The sequence below is a fragment of the Theropithecus gelada genome, chromosome 9 (genome assembly GCF_003255815.1).
Source record: "Theropithecus gelada isolate Dixy chromosome 9, Tgel_1.0, whole genome shotgun sequence".
NCBI lineage: Eukaryota > Metazoa > Chordata > Mammalia > Primates > Cercopithecidae > Theropithecus > Theropithecus gelada.
Genome location: NC_037677.1, coordinates 107645643 through 107666150, shown reverse-complemented (window position 1 = coordinate 107666150; position 20508 = coordinate 107645643). Strand labels below are relative to the sequence as shown.

Here is a 20508-nt window from a genome sequence, read left to right as displayed (position 1 = left end):
AAGAATTTGGATTTTATAAAAAGTCATTTTTTGAAAGTGCTTTTAGGTGATGTTTCACTGAAAGTGATTATGATGAGATTATACATTATTCTTTCTTTTCTTCTTTACCATTCTAATTAGTTGGTTGTTCATACTAACCAAACTTACAGATACATATTTCAATGTAAAAACATACAACACAAACTAAATATGTCACTGTGTGACATATTTACTATACTGAACACTATACTGAATATACGCTGAATATATATGGCCAACAGAGAAAGCATAATATACACTGAATATATACTGAATATACTGAAGAACACTGTACTGAAATAAAACTTAAACCTATATGTTGAATTGGCCCAGAGTATACTAGGAAAATGTGATCCTGAAAAATAAACAGTGAGAAATAAAATATAGTTCTTATATTTCAGAAATCTAGAAATAATACTTTGGCTGGCCAAGCAAAATGACTAAGTCACTTATCACGGGGGGAAAAAAAAAATGGACTGGCCTCATCTTTGTACATTCAGTTCCAGAAGAAGGTAGAACTATCTGTTAGTTCTACTGAGATCCTCAAGGAAAGGAAGTTTGACCCAATTATTTATATCCATCTAAACTGTTCCTGAATTATAAAAGCTACACACATACAAGAACTATAGGAGAATACTGTTCCCATGAACCATTTTTGAGAAAATGACTACCAACCAGATTGACTTCAGCCAACCAAGAAATGACTGAGGCAACTATGGCAACAGGACTGCTGATGAACATTAAGACTAAAACAAAAATGGGAATTAGTATAACAAGGTATGTGTTACCTATGCTGACAATGCAATTAACAAAATTAAGAAGAAAAAGAGACCCCTCCAGAAAGGGCAGAAAGTAGAATAAACTCATTGATTGCCTCATCTGTACCATAATTGATATTTATGGATCACTCCACCCAACAAAAGTAGAATACATATTAAACTGCACATGGAATACTTTTACTATGATGAAAGAATTCAAGTCCTATCAGGAATGTTTTTGACCACAATGGAGGTAAACTAGAAGTCAAAGTCTAAGGTTTTTGCCTTTAAAAATAATAGCAAAAACCACGATTACTTTTTTATCAACCTAATAAATAAGCCATAGATCACAGAAGAAACAAAAAGGTAAATTAGAAAATACTTCTAAAAGGAAAATACAATATATCAGAATTTGTGGGAAGCTGCTGAAGCAGTACTGAAAGGGAAATTTATAGTGCTAACTGTCTTTATGAGAATAATAGAAAGGTCTCAAATTAATGACCTCAAGCTGCCACCATAAGAAACTAGAAAAAGAACAAATAAAACTCAAAGTAAGCTGGTGAAAAGAAATAATAAAGTTCAAAATGGAAATCAATTAAATAAAAACCAGAGAAACAATAGGGAAAATCAATAAAACTAAGAGCGGATCAATAACATTGATATACTTCTAGCCAGAATGATTAAGAAAAAGCACAAGTTCCTGATATCAGGAATTAGAGAGGTGACATTACTACAGATTCTACAGATATTAAAATAACATTAAGAATGTTATGAACAACTTAAAGCTTTTAAATGTGATAACTGAAATAAAATAAATATATTCCTTGAAAGACCCATTATGACCAAGTTTGCTGAAGAAGTAATAACTGAACAACTTAAAGCTTTTAAATGTGATAACTAAAATAAAATAAATATATTCCTTGAAAGACCCATATGACCAAGTTTGCTGAAGAAGAAAGTAATAACCTGAATAGCCCTATACCTATTAAAGTAATTGAAATTGCTTTAAAAAAAATTCCTATAAAGAAAAGTCCTGTCCTGGATGGCTTCACTGGTGAATTTTATCAAATATTAAAGGAAGAAATAATGCAATTTCATACCAACTATTCCAAAAATTGAACATATGTAGCCAGCATTACCCTGAAACCAAAAACTAGGTAAAGATAGGTTGTATAATATTACATGTGAATTTATTGTTTATTCAAAACAAATACATCTAATATTTAGAACTTCTACCAGAATGTAACTTCTTAATTTATTTCTTCTTGGTAAGCAATTTTGGTCTTATTATCTGGGTTTTTATCAAGTTCAGGGAAACATTATAAAATTAGATTTTATAACTGTATCAGCACTATTTGGCCTTCTGGAACGTCTAGTCCTATCTGCCATGACTTTGTAACTTTTTCACTTCTTTTCTACACATTTCTTTTTGATCTAGATTCTAGGGGACTTTCAGTTTATCCTAGAGACCGGTCTCTGGCTGTGTTCTCATTTGGTTATATGGAATTTTCCATTAAATTTGATTTGGCAAACATATCTCTAAGAGTTGTATTTTATTCTTTGTTTCCTTTTTGTATCAGCCTGATCATATTTTAAACATGCAGTTTAAATATCCTTTCTATGTTCTTTTTCTCCTAGGATCACTTCTCCTTGTTCATCTTGGCCATTTTAATAGATTTTAAAGAGAAAAAAAAGCATGAAATAATTGTGCTTGGTCCTTATTATCTTGAACCAGAAATCTGATTCTCTTATTTATACAGGACATTCAGTAGAATATTAATTTTGGATATTAATAGAATAATTCAGTATGTGTTGCAGACAATCTTGCCTTTCAGAGGGACATCTAAACCATAAACCAGTTAACTAGAATACGTAATCTCTTTCCACTACAAATAGTAATATGATAGTGTCATGGGCCAAAAATCAGGGAAACATTGATTCTAATGGCTACTTATTACATCCATGTTTCAGCTTGCTTTTCTGTAAATAATTGTCCTGTATAACCTAAGACAGTCTACGCAACCCTGCTAAGAAATTCCCTAAAACTGCTTTGTTTTAAGTAATGGTAGGTAATTCAAATAAATTCTCCCAATAAAAAAATAAATAAATAAAAACATCTTCCAAAACCAAAATCAGAGAGTTAACAACATAATGACTAAGCGCCAGACCAGAAACAAGCTGGGAACCCAGATACAAGCAAAACAATGGAGATAATTCCGTCCTAAGAGCACATCCCTAACTGGAAGACGCAGCTAAAAGGCTAAGTCATTTTTCCAGCAAGAGTCAAAATCTAGGGTCTGCCAAGGGTGAGGACTCTTAGTCATCAACCTCAAGTGGGACCCTCTAGAGCTGCACCCTACCAGTAAGGGTGAACTGGAAATAAAACAGTCATCCAGTTAGCCTGTAGAAAACCTTTTAATCACTTGGGGGACCAAAAAAATCTCAAGCCTTGAACACAAATGGATTAAAGTGATCCCCTCTCTACTAGGTACCCAACAGAGGCAGACAAAAACTCTTCTGGAGAAAGGTAACATCATCACAGGCCTCAGATGATTTAGTAATCACGCCTCTGAAATATTCATGACTGGACCAAGCATGGTGGCTAAGGCCTGTAATCCCAGCACTTTGGGAGGCAGAAGTGGGCAGATCACCTGAGGTCAGGAGTTCAAGACCAGCCTGGCCAACATAGTGAAACTTCATCTCAATTAAAAATAGAAAAAAATTAGCCAGGTGTAGTGGTGGGTGCCTGTAGTCCCAGCTACTCAGGAGGCTGAGGCAGGAGAATCGCTTAAACCCAGGAGGCGGAGGCTGCAGTGAGCCAAGATCGCACCACTGCACTCCAGCCTGAGCGGCAGAGTGAAACTTGTCTCAAAAAAAATAAAAATGAAAAAAGTAAAATACTAAATATTCATGACTGAAATTATGTAAATTAAGTAGAGATGTAATTTTTCTAAATAAACATTATAGTATCCTTATACCACATTAATAACTAAAAAAGCATCAGAATTTTTAAAATTCCCTTTACTGGTATAAATTTATGGGCAATCAGAAAAATAAACAAGACTACATAAACACAGAACATATCACAGCTCAATTCAATTTTTTTGCAATTTGGCTAAGTCTCTAAAACATATTTTGAACTTCAAGTAATCTCCTCGCTTATCCCTTTAGTATTACAAATAAACAAACTTTAAAGTATACTGGCCGTGTTTAAAAAACTAAACAACAATGGTTTTATTTTTCAATATGGAATACTTTAGCAAAGAAAGGACCATACCCAGTATAACAACATGCAACTCAGAAACAAGCAGAAATAGAAAAAGCCACCCATTTTGCAATTTAAACTATGACAGAATATATATACATGTAACTCAATATTCTCTCTCTTTTATAATCCCATTGGGCTCATGTCCTAAAACCTATTTTCTTTGTCAAGAAAAGGAAATGAAAAGTGATTTTAAAATATTATCATAAAAGTTTTACAACTTTGGTAATTGTGAATTTTAATCCTGAATTTTCATTACCAAATGGACCAAAAATAGTCCTGTTAATATCCAGTTAGCTATTAACAGCTATCAATATCTTCTTTCTCCTCTCATACCTATAGTATCTGGGAGATCTAGCAGTTCATTGTGCTGCAAGTCAAGGTTGGTTATCTGTGTACAGTTTCCAATCTCCTTTGGAAGGTGTTCAAGTTGATTGTGAGCTACATCCAGCGTAATGAGGTTACATAATTCACCTGTAAATTGACCAACATAAAAATTCAATAAGCATTATTTAAAAACATACTCAGATAATACTTGTAAGCAAGAAAATAAATTTTATAATTTCTGAAAACAACTGGAAACAAAACCACATTATAGAGGCAACTTTTATTTTAAAATTTTAAATCATTTAGTGAACATACTTGCATTGCAAGAAAATGAAAATTTCTTTTTTCTGTATCACAATTGCATTTTCTTTCTCAAAAACTAAGTCAACCACAAATCTGAAACCATTACATCAAGATGACATCTGATAAAATGTTGTTTGTGAATGATTACTTTTCCAACCTCTTTAAGTAACCAATTCAGTCACAAATGTTTACATATATTCCAAAATTTGAAGTACTGATTTTGTTAACCAAATTCAGCATAAATAATATCAGATACACCTTGAGTTCAGTTTGAGGGTCATAATCTACCTCAAGATATGGAAATAAATGGAAATGGAAAAGTAATTTTAAAATAATTATCTTAAAAGTTTTACAACTTTGGTAATTGTGAATTTTAATCTTGAATTTTCATTACCAAAATGGATCAAGATAGTCTTCTTAATATCCAGTTAGCTATTAATAGCTATCAGTATCTTCTTTCTCCTCTCACACCTATAGTATCTAGGAGGTCTAGCAGTTCACTATGTTGCCAAACAAAGTTGGTTATCTGTGTACTGTTTCCAATCTCCCTTGGAAGGTGTTCAAGTTGATTGTGAACTACATCCAGCTTTCAAATATGAAATCTCATATATGCTTTCGAATATGCATGTGTTCTGATGTTATATAAATGCATAAATTGACATTTATAAGTAAAAATTGCTTCTCAATTTACTAGGACTCTAAAAGGACAGAAAATAAGGTATATTTCTCCGTTTCCATTCTGGTTGAAAGGTCTGTATTGGCAATTTAAATTACCTGCACTGTTACTGAGTTTTAAAAAACCTTTTCATTTTTATTGGTCTTGTCAAGGCTTTTCTATTATTATTTTTTAAGGCAGAGGTTGGAGATACAGAAAAGTACAAACTATAGAACTCTGAAGAATGGGTGTGTAACACTTTTAAGCCACACATAATAAACACAGGCAACAAAAGAAAAATCGATGTTAGATTTTATCAAAATTTAAAACTTTAGTGCATCAGAGGATACTATGAAGAGTAAAAAGGCAACCTAGACAGTGGGAGAAAATATATGCAAATCACATATCTCATAATGGACTGATATCCAGAATATATAAAGAACTACCATAAAACAAGACCACCACAAAAATCCTCAAAGAAGCCGATTTTTAAAAGGGCAATGGACTTCAATAGATATTTCTCTAATGATATACAAGTGGGCAATAAACACATGAAAAGATGCTCAACATCAGTAATCACTAGGGAAATGCAAATCACAACGAGATACCACTTCATACCCATTGGGATGGCTATTATCAAAAAATAGAAAATAACAAGTACTAGTAAGGATGTGGAGAAATTGGAATCTTTGTGCACTGCTGTTGGGAAATGGTACAGTTGCTGTGAAAAACTGCACAGTGGTTCTTCAAAAAATTAAACATAAAATTACCATACAAGTCAGCAATTCAACTTCAAGGTATATATCCAAAAGAACTGAAAACAAGGACACAAACAGGTATTTGTACACCAATGGTCACAGCAGCATTATTCACAATAGTCAAAATGTGGAAACAACCCAACTGTCTATTAACGAATGAATAACCAAAATGTGGTATATATATATATAATGGAGTACTCTACAGACTGGAATACATTTCTGATGGGTGCTAAACATGGATAAACCTGGAAAACATTATATACCAAGTGAAATAAGCCACACACAAAAGAACAATTTTATGATCCCTCTTATATGAGGTACCTGGAATAGTCAAATTCACAGAGACAGAAAGCAGAACGGTGGTTAGTAGGTGCTGAGGAGAGAGGGGAACGAGGACTTATTGTTCAACAGGTACAGAGTTTCAGTCTCAGACGATGAAAACGTTCTGGAGATTAATAATGGTAATCATTGCACAGCAATGTCAATGTGCTTAATGCCACAGAACTCTACAAGTAAAAATGGCTAAAATGATAAATTACATGTTATGCATATTTTATAATAAAAAAACTTATGGGACATAGCTAAGCCAGTGCTAAGAGGGAAGTTTATAGCACTAAATTTTTACATTACAAAAGAGGTAGGATCTCAAATCAGCAATCTAAATCCATCTCAAGAAAATAGAAAAAGATAAAAATTAAGTCCAAGCAAGCAAAAGGAAGTTAATAAAAATGAGTATAAATCAATAAAAATGAAAACAAGGAAGAAAGAGAATAGTTAATGTAAATATAAGATGGTTTTTTGGGGGAAAAAATCAATGCTTATAGCCCTCTGCCATGATTTACAAAGATAAAAAAGGGAGAAGACACATATTTCAAATATTAGCAATGAAAAAAAGGAATACAGATCCTACGGTGTTTAAAAAGAGAAAATGGACATACTACAAAAATCTTTGTAATTATAGATCATAAATTCAAAAACTTAGAAGATATAACCTAATTATTCCAAAGCCAAACTACCAAAACTCAATCAAGATGAAACAGAAAACCTGAATAGTACTATAACCATTAAATAAATATTTGTAACTAAAAAGTTTTTCAAAAAAGAAATTCTAGGCCCAGATGGCTTCACTGCAGACTTTTACCAAATGCTTAGAAATGAATTAACACCGATTTTATGCAATGTCTGCCAAAAAATAGAGGAGGAAACAATTTCAAATTCATTTTATGAGGTATTACCTTGATATTAAAATCAAAGACAGTACAAAAAAGAAAACTATAAATCAATGTCTCTCATGAGATTTCTGTGTCAGGAACTCAGACACAAAAATTCTCAACAAAATATTAGAAAACTGAATTCAACAATATAAAAGGGATTATACATCATGACCAAGTACGATTAGGATTAATTCCTGATATGCAAGGCGGGTTTACTATTTGAAAATCAATCAATGTTATTTACCATATCAACAGTCTAAGGAAGTAAGATCATTTGATGATTCATACAAGGAAAACTTTTAACAAATTCAAAATGCATTCATGTTAAAAAACCATCACCAATTTAGAAACAGTGGGGAATTACCTCCATTTAGTAAAAAGCTTCTATAAAAACTTACAGCTGACTTCCAGTTTCCAATCTAACACACAAAAAATTTTGAAGTCATTGCTCCTGTCCTCACAACAAGAAAAAGGCTCAATAAAATGAAGATTATCAACTCTTCTTATATCCTTTTGAGATCTGAGGACAAACCTCTGCCCCCAGAACTGGAGAGAAATGTGATACAGAGTTACCAGGAGTAGAAGCCACAGCTGGGAGCTTGGTAGGAACACTTACTGAACTAATTAATTCGTTCAGACAAAAAATTATTGCTATGTACATTCTCTTTTTTCAGGCCCAATACTGGGCACTGAAGAAACAGACTACAATATACCAAACGCTCATATTCATGAAACTTACAACTCGTAAAAAGACAATGTGATTTGAGGGAGGCTACAAAGAGTCTCTGCTCCAATTAGGTCTCCTTCATTGCTTGCTTATAAAATTTCACCATTAAAGAGCCATTCTTTTGGATCTTCATGGCCATTCACCTCAAAGTTCTTTATCTTTAAGGTGGTGACCCTTTCACTGACTCATTCATGAAAGAAAAACTTACTGTGCACCTACTGGAGATTCAGCAGTGCAGGAAACGAAACAAGTTTCCATCTACATGAAAGATTCAGCAGTGCAGGAAACAAAGCAAGGTTCCATCCACATGAAACTTACACTGTAGTGTGCATGGAGTGGGGAATCATAAAATAAAGAAATAAAGTGTCAGGATGTGATAACTGCTGTAAACAACAAGAAGAAAACCACACAAGGAAAGGAAGTTGGAACTGTGACTGTTGGGGGAAGATGGGGTGGGAAAAAAAAAGCATGTTTGAACTGTGACACAGGGGGTTGGGAGGGGAAATAGGCAGAAAAGGAGAGGAGGGAAAGAAAGTGAGAAATCTAGGGTCTTAAATATCACCCTAAGGAATCTAGACCATTTTGACCAGATAATAAAGCACAATTTAAAGTTTTTAAGCAAACCATGATAATCAGAGTACTGCTCTAAAAAGTCTGTTTTCTCTAGATTTGAATGGATGGACTGGAGAAAGAGAAAAAATACAGAGCCTAGGTTGACACAACTGCAATTAGGCCACAAGAAATAGTGTGAAAGTCTATATACTACATCAATGGCAGTGGAATCAAGTGAATGAACAACAGGCCTACTATCAAGAGGGACAGAAAAAGTGACAAGACACTTTGGGAGCCCGAGGCGGGCGGATCACAAGGTCAGAAGATCGAGACCATCCTGGCTAAAACGGTTAAACCCGTCTCTACCAAAAATACAAAAAATTAGCCAGGCATAGTGGTGGGTGCCTGTAGTCCCAGCTACTCGGGAGGCTGAGGCAGGAGAATGGCATGAACCTAGAAAGCAGAGCTTGCAGTGAGTCGAGATTGCGCCACTGCACTCCAGCCTGGGCGACAGAGCGAGACTCCGTCTCAAAAAAAAAAAAAAAGTGACAGGAATGTGGTAGAATAACGCTTTTCAGACAACATATGGTGAAGGCCTGGTTCTTTGTCTTTTGCTTTTCCCAAGTGGTTGTAGATGAATATTTAAAACACAAACTCACACACTTGGATGTCTCAGCAATGTCAAATTGTTACATAAGATTCTAAATGCGGCCGGGCGCGGTGGCTCACGCCTGTAATCCCAGCACTTTGGGAGGCTGAGGCGGGTGGATCACGAGGTCAGAAGATAGAGACCACGGTGAAACCCCGTCTCTACTAAAAATACAAAAAAAAAAAAAATTAGCCGGGTGCGGTAGTGGGCGCCTGTAGTCCCAGCTACTCGGAAGGCTGAGGCAGGAGAATGGCATGAACCTGGGAGGCGGATCTTGCAGTGAGCTGAGATCGTGCCACTGCACTCCAGCCTGGGTGACAGAGTCACACTCCGTCTCAAAAAAAAAAAAAAGATTCTAAATGCTTCCTTTCAGTTTCTGTTCTTAATTTGGGCAAACTAGTAACAAACAGTTGGTGGCCCAGTACTTGTCTAGTGAGTAGGCTACACCTTGACTAGAACTAGAACAACAACAACAACAAAATTCTCTGATCCTAAGATATTGAGCCTGGGTTGATAGAGAAGATAAGATGCAATTATGAGAGAGGAATGGAATCCACAAAGAAGAAAAGTTGAGCTGAAGTTATAGTTTGGTCATGATGAATTTGAGATACTAGTGTGACATCTACGTAAAATATTTAGTGGTTAATTGTGGGGGAAAAAACATGAAGAAAATGTTATCATGGTAGAACATTTTTGTCCTAAGAGAAAGTTGGATTTAACATCTGCAAACATTGAGCTCTTCTGGCTAAGGGTAATGGTGGAGTCGTGTTGATAATTTAAAACTGTGGATAAAATATTTAAAGGCATATAGGGATACCAAAGTTAAAACTAGAGGGAATTTAACCCTTAAAAAGAAGGGAACTGTAGTAGGCAGACTTCTAAGATAACCCCCAATGGCCCTGCCTCATGAATAAATTATATACATTATCTAATTACCCCTCCCCTTGAGTGTGGGCTAAACTTAGTGACTTGCTTCTTACCAATAGAATATGGCAAAGGTGATGGGATGTCACATTTGTGATTCAGTTACTAAAGATTGTGACTTCCATCTTGCTAGCACTTTAATGATTTCTTAGCTTACACCCTTTGATAAGGCAAGCTGCCATGTTGAAAAGACCCATGTGAAAAGGAACTAAGAGCAGTCTCCAGCCAACAGTCAGCAAGAAATTGAAGCCCTCTCTCCAGCAACCTGTTAGGAACTAAATCCTAACAAAAACTACATGAGCTAGGATGTGAATCTTTTCCCAGGTGAGCCTTCCCAAGCCCTGGCTAACACTATGACTGAAAAATCTTGTAAGAGACCCTAAATCAGAAGGTCCAGTTAAGTTGTGCTTGATACCCAAACCAAATAAACTATAAGGTAACAAATGATTGCTGTTTTAAGAGTTATCTTTCAGAGCAATTTGTTATACGACAATAGACAACTAGTACAGCAATCACATGAGATTCACCTTCATAAATGCCTTTTTATAAAGCTTTTACCATGAAGTTACTAAAAAATCTGCAGGTGAAAAGTAAATCTCAAGTCAAAAGCCAAAGTCCTACTGCCAAGAAGCCAAAGGACAGGGTTCAGGGTTATAAGAGTGACTGGAATTCAAGGTTGGATACTCTGTAAAGGAGGAAATCACAAAGAGCAGAGTCCTAAAATCTGCAAATACACACTCCTCAAATGTTTGCCTGACTCCGAAAATGCATGTGGGAGAGGAGACTGCAAGGAGTCCAAGGGGAGAACCACAGCTAAAAGGCTAAAGGAGCTGAGCAGAGAGTTCAACAGTCGCCAAAGTTCTTTAAGAGTTTGGATTTTCAGTCTTGTCAAGTTGTTGGAGAGTAAGAAAACAAAATTCCAAGACGGCTATAACATAGGAGAGTAAAGACCACATCTCAAAACTAAGGAATTTACCCTAGGTTTAAGGATATAACCAAATAGCATCACCCTTAGAAGAGCTAAATCTAAGTCTCTATGGTCAAGGTGACTCAACAGCAATTTAACTGCCTAGCAGAATAAAATGTAATACTTTTCAGAGGATAACGGAATCCATAGTAGTTACAGTACTAGCTATTTATACTAGCCAATCAAGAATTACTAGACTGTCTTCTATTTACCACCATGGATGCAACTAGAAAATGAAAAAAATGTTTGAGAAAATGGTTTGCAGACTGCAGACAATACCCATATATGACTGTGCTCCCTTGTATCAAAGGAAAACAATAGGAGGTCCTATGATTGCCCCAGGTTACTGCCTGGAGCCAGGTTCCAGGTCACAGAAAAAGCAGAGAAGGAATACAGAACAAGCGCCAATAGTTATTACTGTTAGGGCAAAATATTTTAGTCTAGGAAAGCCAAGATGGTTAGAATTTGTGAGGCAGAATTGGAGACAGAAGAGAGTAGCAAATAGATTTGTGCAATCTCCAAGAAAGACTTATTCAGTCTTTGCCTAAATTCTTATCTGCATTAGGTGCAAACAAACCACCAAAGGCTAGGCAAAGACCTAGCAGCAGCAACCCAAACAATTCCCAGCAGTCACACAAGGTTGTGAATAGTTTGAATTCCTACCAGTCACAAAACAGACCTCCTAATATATAGATTTTCAGGGAGTCATCAAAATTTATTACCTTAGCAGTGGGGCTAAATTAGATGTAGACAAAAGGCTACTAAAACTACCATAACAAAGCTTAAAAGCAAGCCAGAAAGGATTAAACTGACTACAGAAAAATTTAACTGTATGCCAGGACAAAGTCCAGCACTATTAAAAGAATACAACAAAATCCAAGACTTAACAATGTGAAAATCTTATGAAGCTCACATCCAATTAAAAATTACTAAACATGTAGGATGGGTATGGTGGCTCACGCCTATAAACCCAGCACTTTGGGAGGCTGAGGCGAGAGGATCACCTGAGGATGGGAGTTCAAGACCAGCCTGACCAACATGGAGAAACCCCATCTCTACTAAAAACACAAAATTAGCCAGGCGTGGTGGTGCATGCCTGTAATATCATCTACTCAGGAGGCAGGAGAATTGCTTGAACCCGGAAGGCGGAGGTTGCGGTGGGCCGAAATCACACCATTGCACTCCAGTGTGGGCAACAAGAGCAAAACTCTGTCTCAAAAAAAAAAATAAAATAAATAAAAAAATAACTAGACATGCAAGATGCAGGAAAATAAGACCCACACAAGGAGAAAAGTCATTCTGTAGCAACAGAAACAAAAATAAAAGATGAAACTATAAGACAAGGACAGTGAAAAAGCTATTAAACAATGAGCTCCATATGTTCAAGGTAAAAGAAAACTTGAATAAAAATGACACCCAATGGAATGTATGGAAGTGAGAAATAAAATACCTGAGATGAAAACTTCATTGTATAGAACAGTAGATTTAGACACTGAAGAAGAAATGATATACAGCAGCAACAAAAAAATAGCTATAAAACTATCTAAAATATACACGGACACACACAGACAAATAGAGCATCAATGACCTAAAATGTAAAGTCTAATATATATTTAATTAGAGACTCAGATAATAGAAAAAAAAAAAAAACAGGACCAAGAAAGGGAAAAGTTACAAGAAATAATGGCCAAAATTTTTCCAATTTTGATGAAAACCATAAACCTACAGATCCAAGAGGCTCATAAACTCCGAGATAAGAATAACAGCAGACTTCTTGTTAAAAACTAGGAAGGCTATAAGAAAATGTAGAGGTGTCTCTAAAACACTGAGGGGGGAAAAAAGGAAACTTTCAAACTAGCATTCTATATTAGGAAAAACAGCTTTCAAAAATGAAGGCAGCAAGGTGTGATGGCTCACACTCTTAATCCCAACATTCTGGGAGGCTGAGGTGGGTGGATTGCTTGTGCCCAGGAGTTTGAAGACCACTCTGGGCAATATGGTAAGACCCTGCCTCTACAAAAGATACAAAAACTAGCTGGGTGTGGTGCACACACCTGTAGTCCCAGCTACTCGGGAGGCTGAGGAGGGAGGATCACTAGAACCCAGGAGGTCGAGGCTGCAGTGAGCCATAATCACACCACTGCACTCAAGCCTGGGTAACAGAGGGAGACCCTGTCTCAAAAAAAAAAAAAAGCAAAATAAAGATTTTAAAATAAAGCTTAACGAATTCATTTTGAGCAGACCTACACTACAATATGTTAATGCACGTTCTTTGGGCAAAAAGAAAATGATTTGAGGCCGCGTGCGGCAGCTCACGCCTATAATCCCAACACTTTGAGAGGCCGAGGCGGGCGGATCACCTGAGGGGAGAATTCGAGACCAGCCTGGCTAACGTGGTGAAACCCCGTCTCTACTAATACAAAAATTAGCCGGGTGTGGTAGCGTACACCTGTAATTCCAGCTACCCGGGAGGCTGAAGCAGGAGAATCGCTTGAATCCGGGAGGCAGAGGTTGCAAGGAGCCAAGATGGCGCCATCGCACTCCAGCCTTGGCAACAAGAGCAAAACCCCGTCTCACAAAAAAAAAAAAAAAAAAAAAAAAAGAAGAAAAAGAAGAGAAGATACAGCAATGAATACTAAAATTAGTGAGCAAAAGATTAGGGAAAAACAAGGTATCTGCATAGTCTAAAAACATCTCCCAAGATAAATTTAAAAGAAAAAAATATTAACTTTAAAGTGGAGAAGCACAGCAGAAATCACATTAACCAACTGGTCAAGGTCAAAATCACCAGTAATGAGACTTATCAATATGAATTGATATGATTCACTGGAAAAGGCATCACAATCACCACTGTGGTATCCCTGACAAAAAAACCAAACTCAAACTAGTCATGAAAAAAAAAAATTAAACGAAAAATGAGTGATATGCTATAAAACATCTGAGTGGTACTCTGCAAAAGTATCAATGCCATTAAAGGAAAGCCTTTCAGTCTTTGCTTTCAGATTGTCAAAGATCAGAGGATACCATGGACACATACATGACTATTAAAAATGTCACATGGGCCGGGCGCGGTGGCTCACGCCTGTAATCCCAGCACTTTGGGAGGCTGAGGTGGGCGGATCTCGAGGTCAGGAGATCGAGACCATCCTGGCTAACACGGTGAAACTCCGTCTCTACTAAAAACACAAAAAATTAGCCGGGTGTGGTCGCGGGCACCTATAGTCCCAGCTACTTGGGAGGCTGAGGCAGGAGCATGGCGTGAACCCGGGAGGCGGAGCTTGCAGTGAGCCAAGATCGCGTCACTGCACTCCAGCCTGGGCGAACAGAAAATGGACATTAGTGGAAAAACCGGTGAAATTAACTAAAATTTGTAACTTAGTTTATTGTACTGTATCACTGTTAATTTCTTGGTTCTGATCACTATACAATGGTTATATAGGATGTTAATTAATATCAAGAAACTGAGCGAAGGGTATATGGAAACCTTCCAAAATGGTTTTGAAACTTTTCTCTAAGTCTAAAATTTGTTCAAAATAAAAATTGTTGAAAAATTGTTTAAAAACGTAATTTAAACCTTAAAGCAAAATAGGATCAATGTATTATTATGGGACTTACGATAGTGAAGAAGTAAAATGTATGACAATAGTTGTACAAAGAATGGAAAGAGGGAAATAAAGGTGTTCTGTTGTGAAGTTCTTAGAATATATGCAAAATAATACAATATTATTTCAATGTAAAATGTGTCAAGTTATGATATGTATTGTAAACACTAGAGGAAACACTAAAAAACATCCCACAAAGATGTGTAACTAATATGCCAAAAGTTTAGATAGATGAAACTTACATTTAAAAAATACTTAATCCAAAAGAAAGCATGAGAGGAAGGGAAAAAAGGAACAAGTGGCTGTCAGGCAGGACAGAAACACAAGACCTAACTATATGCTGCTTACAAAACCCATTTTAAAAAGCTAGAAAAAGGTATACAATGCAAGCACTGTATGACACCGCTGAATGTAAAACATTAACAACCAACTTGACCTTGCTGATATTTTACAATCCTCCAAAAAACAGCAGAATATACAGTCTTTTCTTCAACTGCATTTAGAACACCTATCAAGACAAGCCCTATTTTATAAATCAAAGCAAAAAAAAAAAAAATCTGAAAACCTCTCTCACATATTTGGAAACTGAACAATTAACTTCTTAATAATCCATGGATCAGAGAATAACAAGGGATATTTAGAAAATTATTTTGAATAATGAAAAGACAACCTATCAAAATTTGTGTGCTACTAAAAAAGTACTTTGAGGGAAATTTCTAGCTATGAAATAGTTATATAATGAAAGAATAAAGGCCTGAAATCAATCTAAACCACCAATTTAAGAAAACAAAGAAAATCGTATTAAGCCCAAGGAATTAAAAATAAAAACAAGAAAGCATAAAAACAAAAGATTTTTTAAAAGATCAACAAAACTGATACACATCAAGCCAAACTGATAAGCAAAGAGAGCAGTCCCAAATTACCAATTTCAAGATAGAAAAGGGAACATCACTATATATATATATATATATATATATATATATGGAACATTAAAAGCTTAACAAAAATATGAACTTTAAGCCAATAAAATCAACAAACTGCACAAAATAGACAAATGCCCTGACAGATCAAACCACAAATTTTCAATAGAGATCAAATAGAAAACATGAATAACTATGTGTCTATTAAATAAACTGAATTTGAAATTCAAAACTTGTCCATACACACACAAAAAACCCTACTCCCAGATTGTATGGCTGATAAATTCTACCAAACATTTAAGGAGGAAATAATACTAATTCTGCACAAACCCTTCTAGAATATAAAACAAAAGAGGAAGAAACATGTCTCAACTCATTCTATGATACGAGGACATTATTACCCTGATACCAAACCATGACCAAAATTTTTAAAAAAGAAAGTAAAATTACAGATCAATATCAATGATGAATACAGATTTTAAAATCCTTAACAAAATTTTAGTAAATTAAATCTAGAAATATATAAAAAGGCCCTTTGAAAATGTACCTAGTAGGCAATCAAAGATTGGTAAATGAGTAATTTAGGTTTGTTTCACGGTTATAAACTCTCCTTTACTCTTACTTGACTCACATTTAGGATTCTTACATTCTAAAATAACCCTTGTTCTTTATAGGGATATTTTTCAAATATTCAGAGTTTAGCTCTATAACATAGCAAATCTTAATAAAATACATTTGTAAAACTATGTAATTAAAAAGAGTTGGAAATACTCATCCCACAAGTTTGAACAGATTTAGAGAGGTCAGATTTTATAACAGAACATTATTTATACTTGTCTTAAAAGCTTAATTATCCCTTTTCATTACAAAGACGACTTCAGGGGCTCTTCTAAGCAAGTGTTTCTGCAACTAAGGGACATGGACAAGTGACAATGTTCCTCTGACTTTGTAACATGCTGTCTTTAGGGTACCATGTCTGTCCCCCTCTCTTTCCCGTATCTCAGCCAAATGGAAAGTAAACTGTCTCCTTTGAACCTATCAAATCCTTCTAAAACAGTTCAAGTGCTATTTTTCTATGTTCTTTTTTTTTTCCTCCTGAGACAGGGTCTCTGCCACCCAGGCTGGACTACAGTGGCAAGGTCACAGCTCACTACAGCTTCAACCTGCTGGCTCACGTGACTCTGACTCTCCCACCTCAACCTCATGCGTAGCTGGGACTGTGGGTGTGTGCCAGCATGCCCAGCTACTTTTTTGTAGAGATGGGGTTTTGCCATGTTGCCCAGGCTGGTTTCAAACTCCTGGGCTCAAGTAATCCACCTGCCTTGGCCTCCCAAAGTGCTATTCTGTGTTCTTTTTTTTGCCTCCTTTAGCAATAATAACTTCTCTGGGTTTTTGTTTTTTAGTGAAAAGCATGACAATTTCATAACAGTAATAAGTAAACAGTTCATTTGTAGGTTTCTAACGTTTCATGCTGGTTCCCAGTCGAAAGGAGTTATTTATTAACAACTATGAATTCCCTTTACTGATTTCTCTTTCCTGCTAAAGTAAGTTACTTATTAGCATTTGTACAAACATTCAAATGAGATTATTAAATAATGTTACCTGGACCATATAAGCAATTGTATCACTCCTGGCAGTCCTGAGAGAATTTCAAGAATTTTAGTGATCATAAGTTACAATTTTAGTTAATACTGAAAATATTACTGAAATATTATAATGCTATACTAAAATAAAAATATATAATACTAAAATCTTGAAAATACTAGTTTTTATATATTATAAAGTTATAGTAATAATACCATATTATAATACTATAATACTAAAATATAAAATAAAAATAGGTTAATAGTACTGAGCTTCATTAAATTTCCTTCAAGCCACATTTATTGAAAGCCTACCACTTCACGTCTAAAAAAATTCACAGAAAAATTACATAATAGGAGTTAAACTAAATCACTAAGGTCAACTTTTTGAAAAAAGTTGCTGACTCTGTTCAATATGCTTTTATATAGAAATATTAAATATATACACATGTATATGTTGGTTATATGTACATCATTTGACTTATGATAAAGTCTAACACCCCCATATCGCAGAATAGTAAGAAACTGATTTTGTTTTCAATAAATGTTACTGAGTCAAATAGGTAATTTTAAAAATGCTGATTCTTAAATGTAAATTTAAGGAGGTGAAAAAGCTCTATGATGAAAACAATGAAAGAAATTCAAAGGCACCAAAAAATGGAAAGACATTCCACGCTCATGAATTGAAAGGATTAATAGTGTTACAATAACCATACCACCCAAAGTGATCTACAGATTCAATGCAATCTCTATCAAAATGCCAATGATATTCTTAAAAAATGTATATATATCCTAAAATTCATGTGGAACCACAGACGACTCTAAATAGCCAAAGTAATACTGAGCAAAAAGGACAAAGCTGGAGGGAACACACTGCATGACCTCAAAGTATACACAAAGTTAGGGTAACCAAAATGCACAGTACTGAATAAAAACAGACAATAGACCAATGGAATAGAGAACCCAGAAATAAATCCACATATTTACAGCCAACTGATATTTGACAAAGGAGCCAAGAATATACATTGAAGAAAGGACAAACCCTTCAAGAAATGGTGCTGAGAAAGCTGGATATATATATGCAGAAGAATGAAACTAGATCCCTATCTCTCACTATATACAAAAAATCAACTCAATAAATTGAAGACTTACATGTCAAGAACCAAAAATATAAAACTACTAGAAGAAACATAGGGGAAACACTTCAGGACAATGGTCTGGGCAAAGATTTTACGGGTAAAACCTCAAAAAGTAGGGCAAACCCAAGCAAAAATAGACAAATTGAATTATTTCAAACTAAAAACTTCTGCAGAGCAAAGGAAACAAAGACTGAAGAGACAACCTGCAAAATGAAAGAAAATATATGCAAACTACTCATCTGATAATAGATTAATATACAAGAAACTCAACAGCAAAACAATAATCATCATTATGATTTAAAAATGGGCAAACAATCTAAATAGACATTTCTCAAGACATACAAATGGCCAAAAGGTATATGAAAAAATGCTCAACATCACTAATTATCAGGGAAATGAAAATCGTAAGTATAATGAAAGGGTATCTCAACCCTATTGGAATGGCTATCATCAAAAAGGCAAAAACAACAACAACAACAACAACAGATACTGGTGAGGATGCAGAAAAAGAACTCTTATACACTGTTGGTGGGTGTACCATAAATTGGTACAGCCACCATGGAAAACAGTATGAAGGTTACTCAAAAAACTAAACAAAAACCTGCCATATGACCAAATAATCTGACTACTGGGTATATATCCAAAGGAAAGGAAATCAGTATATCAAACAGTTATCTTCACTCTCTTATTTATTACAACACTATTCACAATAGTCAAGATATGGAATCAACCTCTAACAACAGATGAAGAAAGAAAATGTGGTATATATACACAATGAAATGCTATTCAGCCAAAAAAAGAATAAAATTCTGTCATTCACAGCAACATGAATGAGCCTGAAGGACATTATGTTAAGTTAAATGAGCCAGGCACAGAAATATAAATACTGTTATGTTGTCTCATGCTAAAAAAGTTGATCTCAAAGTAGTGAGTAGAATAGTGGTTGCTAGAGGCTGAGAAGGGTGGCGGGCATTGGGGAGCAGCGGGATGGGGAGAGGTTGGTTAATGGACACAAAGCTACAGCTAGATAGGAGGAATTCTATCTGTTCTAAATTCTGCTATTCTATAACACTGTCAGGTGACTTCAGCAATTTATTGGATATTTTCAAATAGCTAGTAAGGAGGATTTTGAATGTATCCAATGAAAAGAAATGATAAATGTTTGAGGGATGGATGTGCTAATTACCATGATTTGATCATCACACATTGTATACATGTACGGAAACATCACATTGTAAACCATTGTAAACCATAAATAAGTACAATTATTATTTCTCATACATATGAATGCTGTGAGAATTGCTTTGTAAATGAAGATGATCTGGGTTCTCAAAAAGCATATACTTTAATATATCAGATAATTTTCCTAAGCAAAAAGGTTGACAACTAGACCCACATGAAATTGTATACTACATAAATATGTAGCATTTTATTGAACCTACAATGTAGGTAGAACACATTTTTTAAAATACTCCAACTTCTGTTTTTATAAAGAATAATAAATAAGGGAAACTTTAAAGAAAGAGAAGAAATCCTAAACACACAATTCAGAGAGAAAAGAAATCACAGGAATATTAGCAAAATACAAAATGAAGTTTATATCTGGTTTCAATGAGCAACAATTTCCTTCCCAAAAAAATAAAATCCTTTAAAACTTCACTGTCTACAGTTGCCTGAATAAACAGATTCATTATTCAAACTGACTATCTGGTGTCCCCTGCTGTAACCCACTCATAAACAGAGAATATACAAAAGCACATCTTTAACAGGAAACTCAAAGGAACCAATCAGTTGGGAAAGGAGGTTTAAAAAAGTGGTTATTTCCTGTTTTCCCTCTGAAAACATGGGTTCTTGACTGTCTTTGTGTAGAGTGAAGAGTCTTTTTCAAGATTAGAAATGGAGAAAAAAGGAATGGATCACTGATCTATAAAAGAAAGCAATGACTAAGGTTTCAATTTATCTACTTAACCCAAAAAGAGGGGATGTTTACTTTATTTGTCCATGCCTTAACATACAAAAGGAGAAAAGTAAGTGAACATTACCAAATGAAAAGTTTTCTTAACTACTTTCTGATATATTATCTCTGGCTCTAAACAGTCTGTTCCAGTATCTTTTTACTGTTTTCTGCCAATTTTTACCCATGTAAT

The 20508-nt window shown here is 35.0% G+C and overlaps 1 protein-coding gene across 2 annotated transcripts in view; it reads right to left on the bottom strand.

Annotated features, from left to right (window-relative positions):
• The window catches only part of SHOC2 (SHOC2, leucine rich repeat scaffold protein), a 91006-nt gene that overhangs the window by 22496 nt on the left and 48002 nt on the right, over positions 1–20508 (bottom strand). For both annotated transcript variants that reach the window (XM_025397747.1, XM_025397748.1), the window contains exon 3: positions 4378–4515. In XM_025397747.1, coding sequence (XP_025253532.1) covers positions 4378–4515 — 138 coding nt within the window. The remainder of the gene's footprint in view (positions 1–4377; positions 4516–20508) is intronic.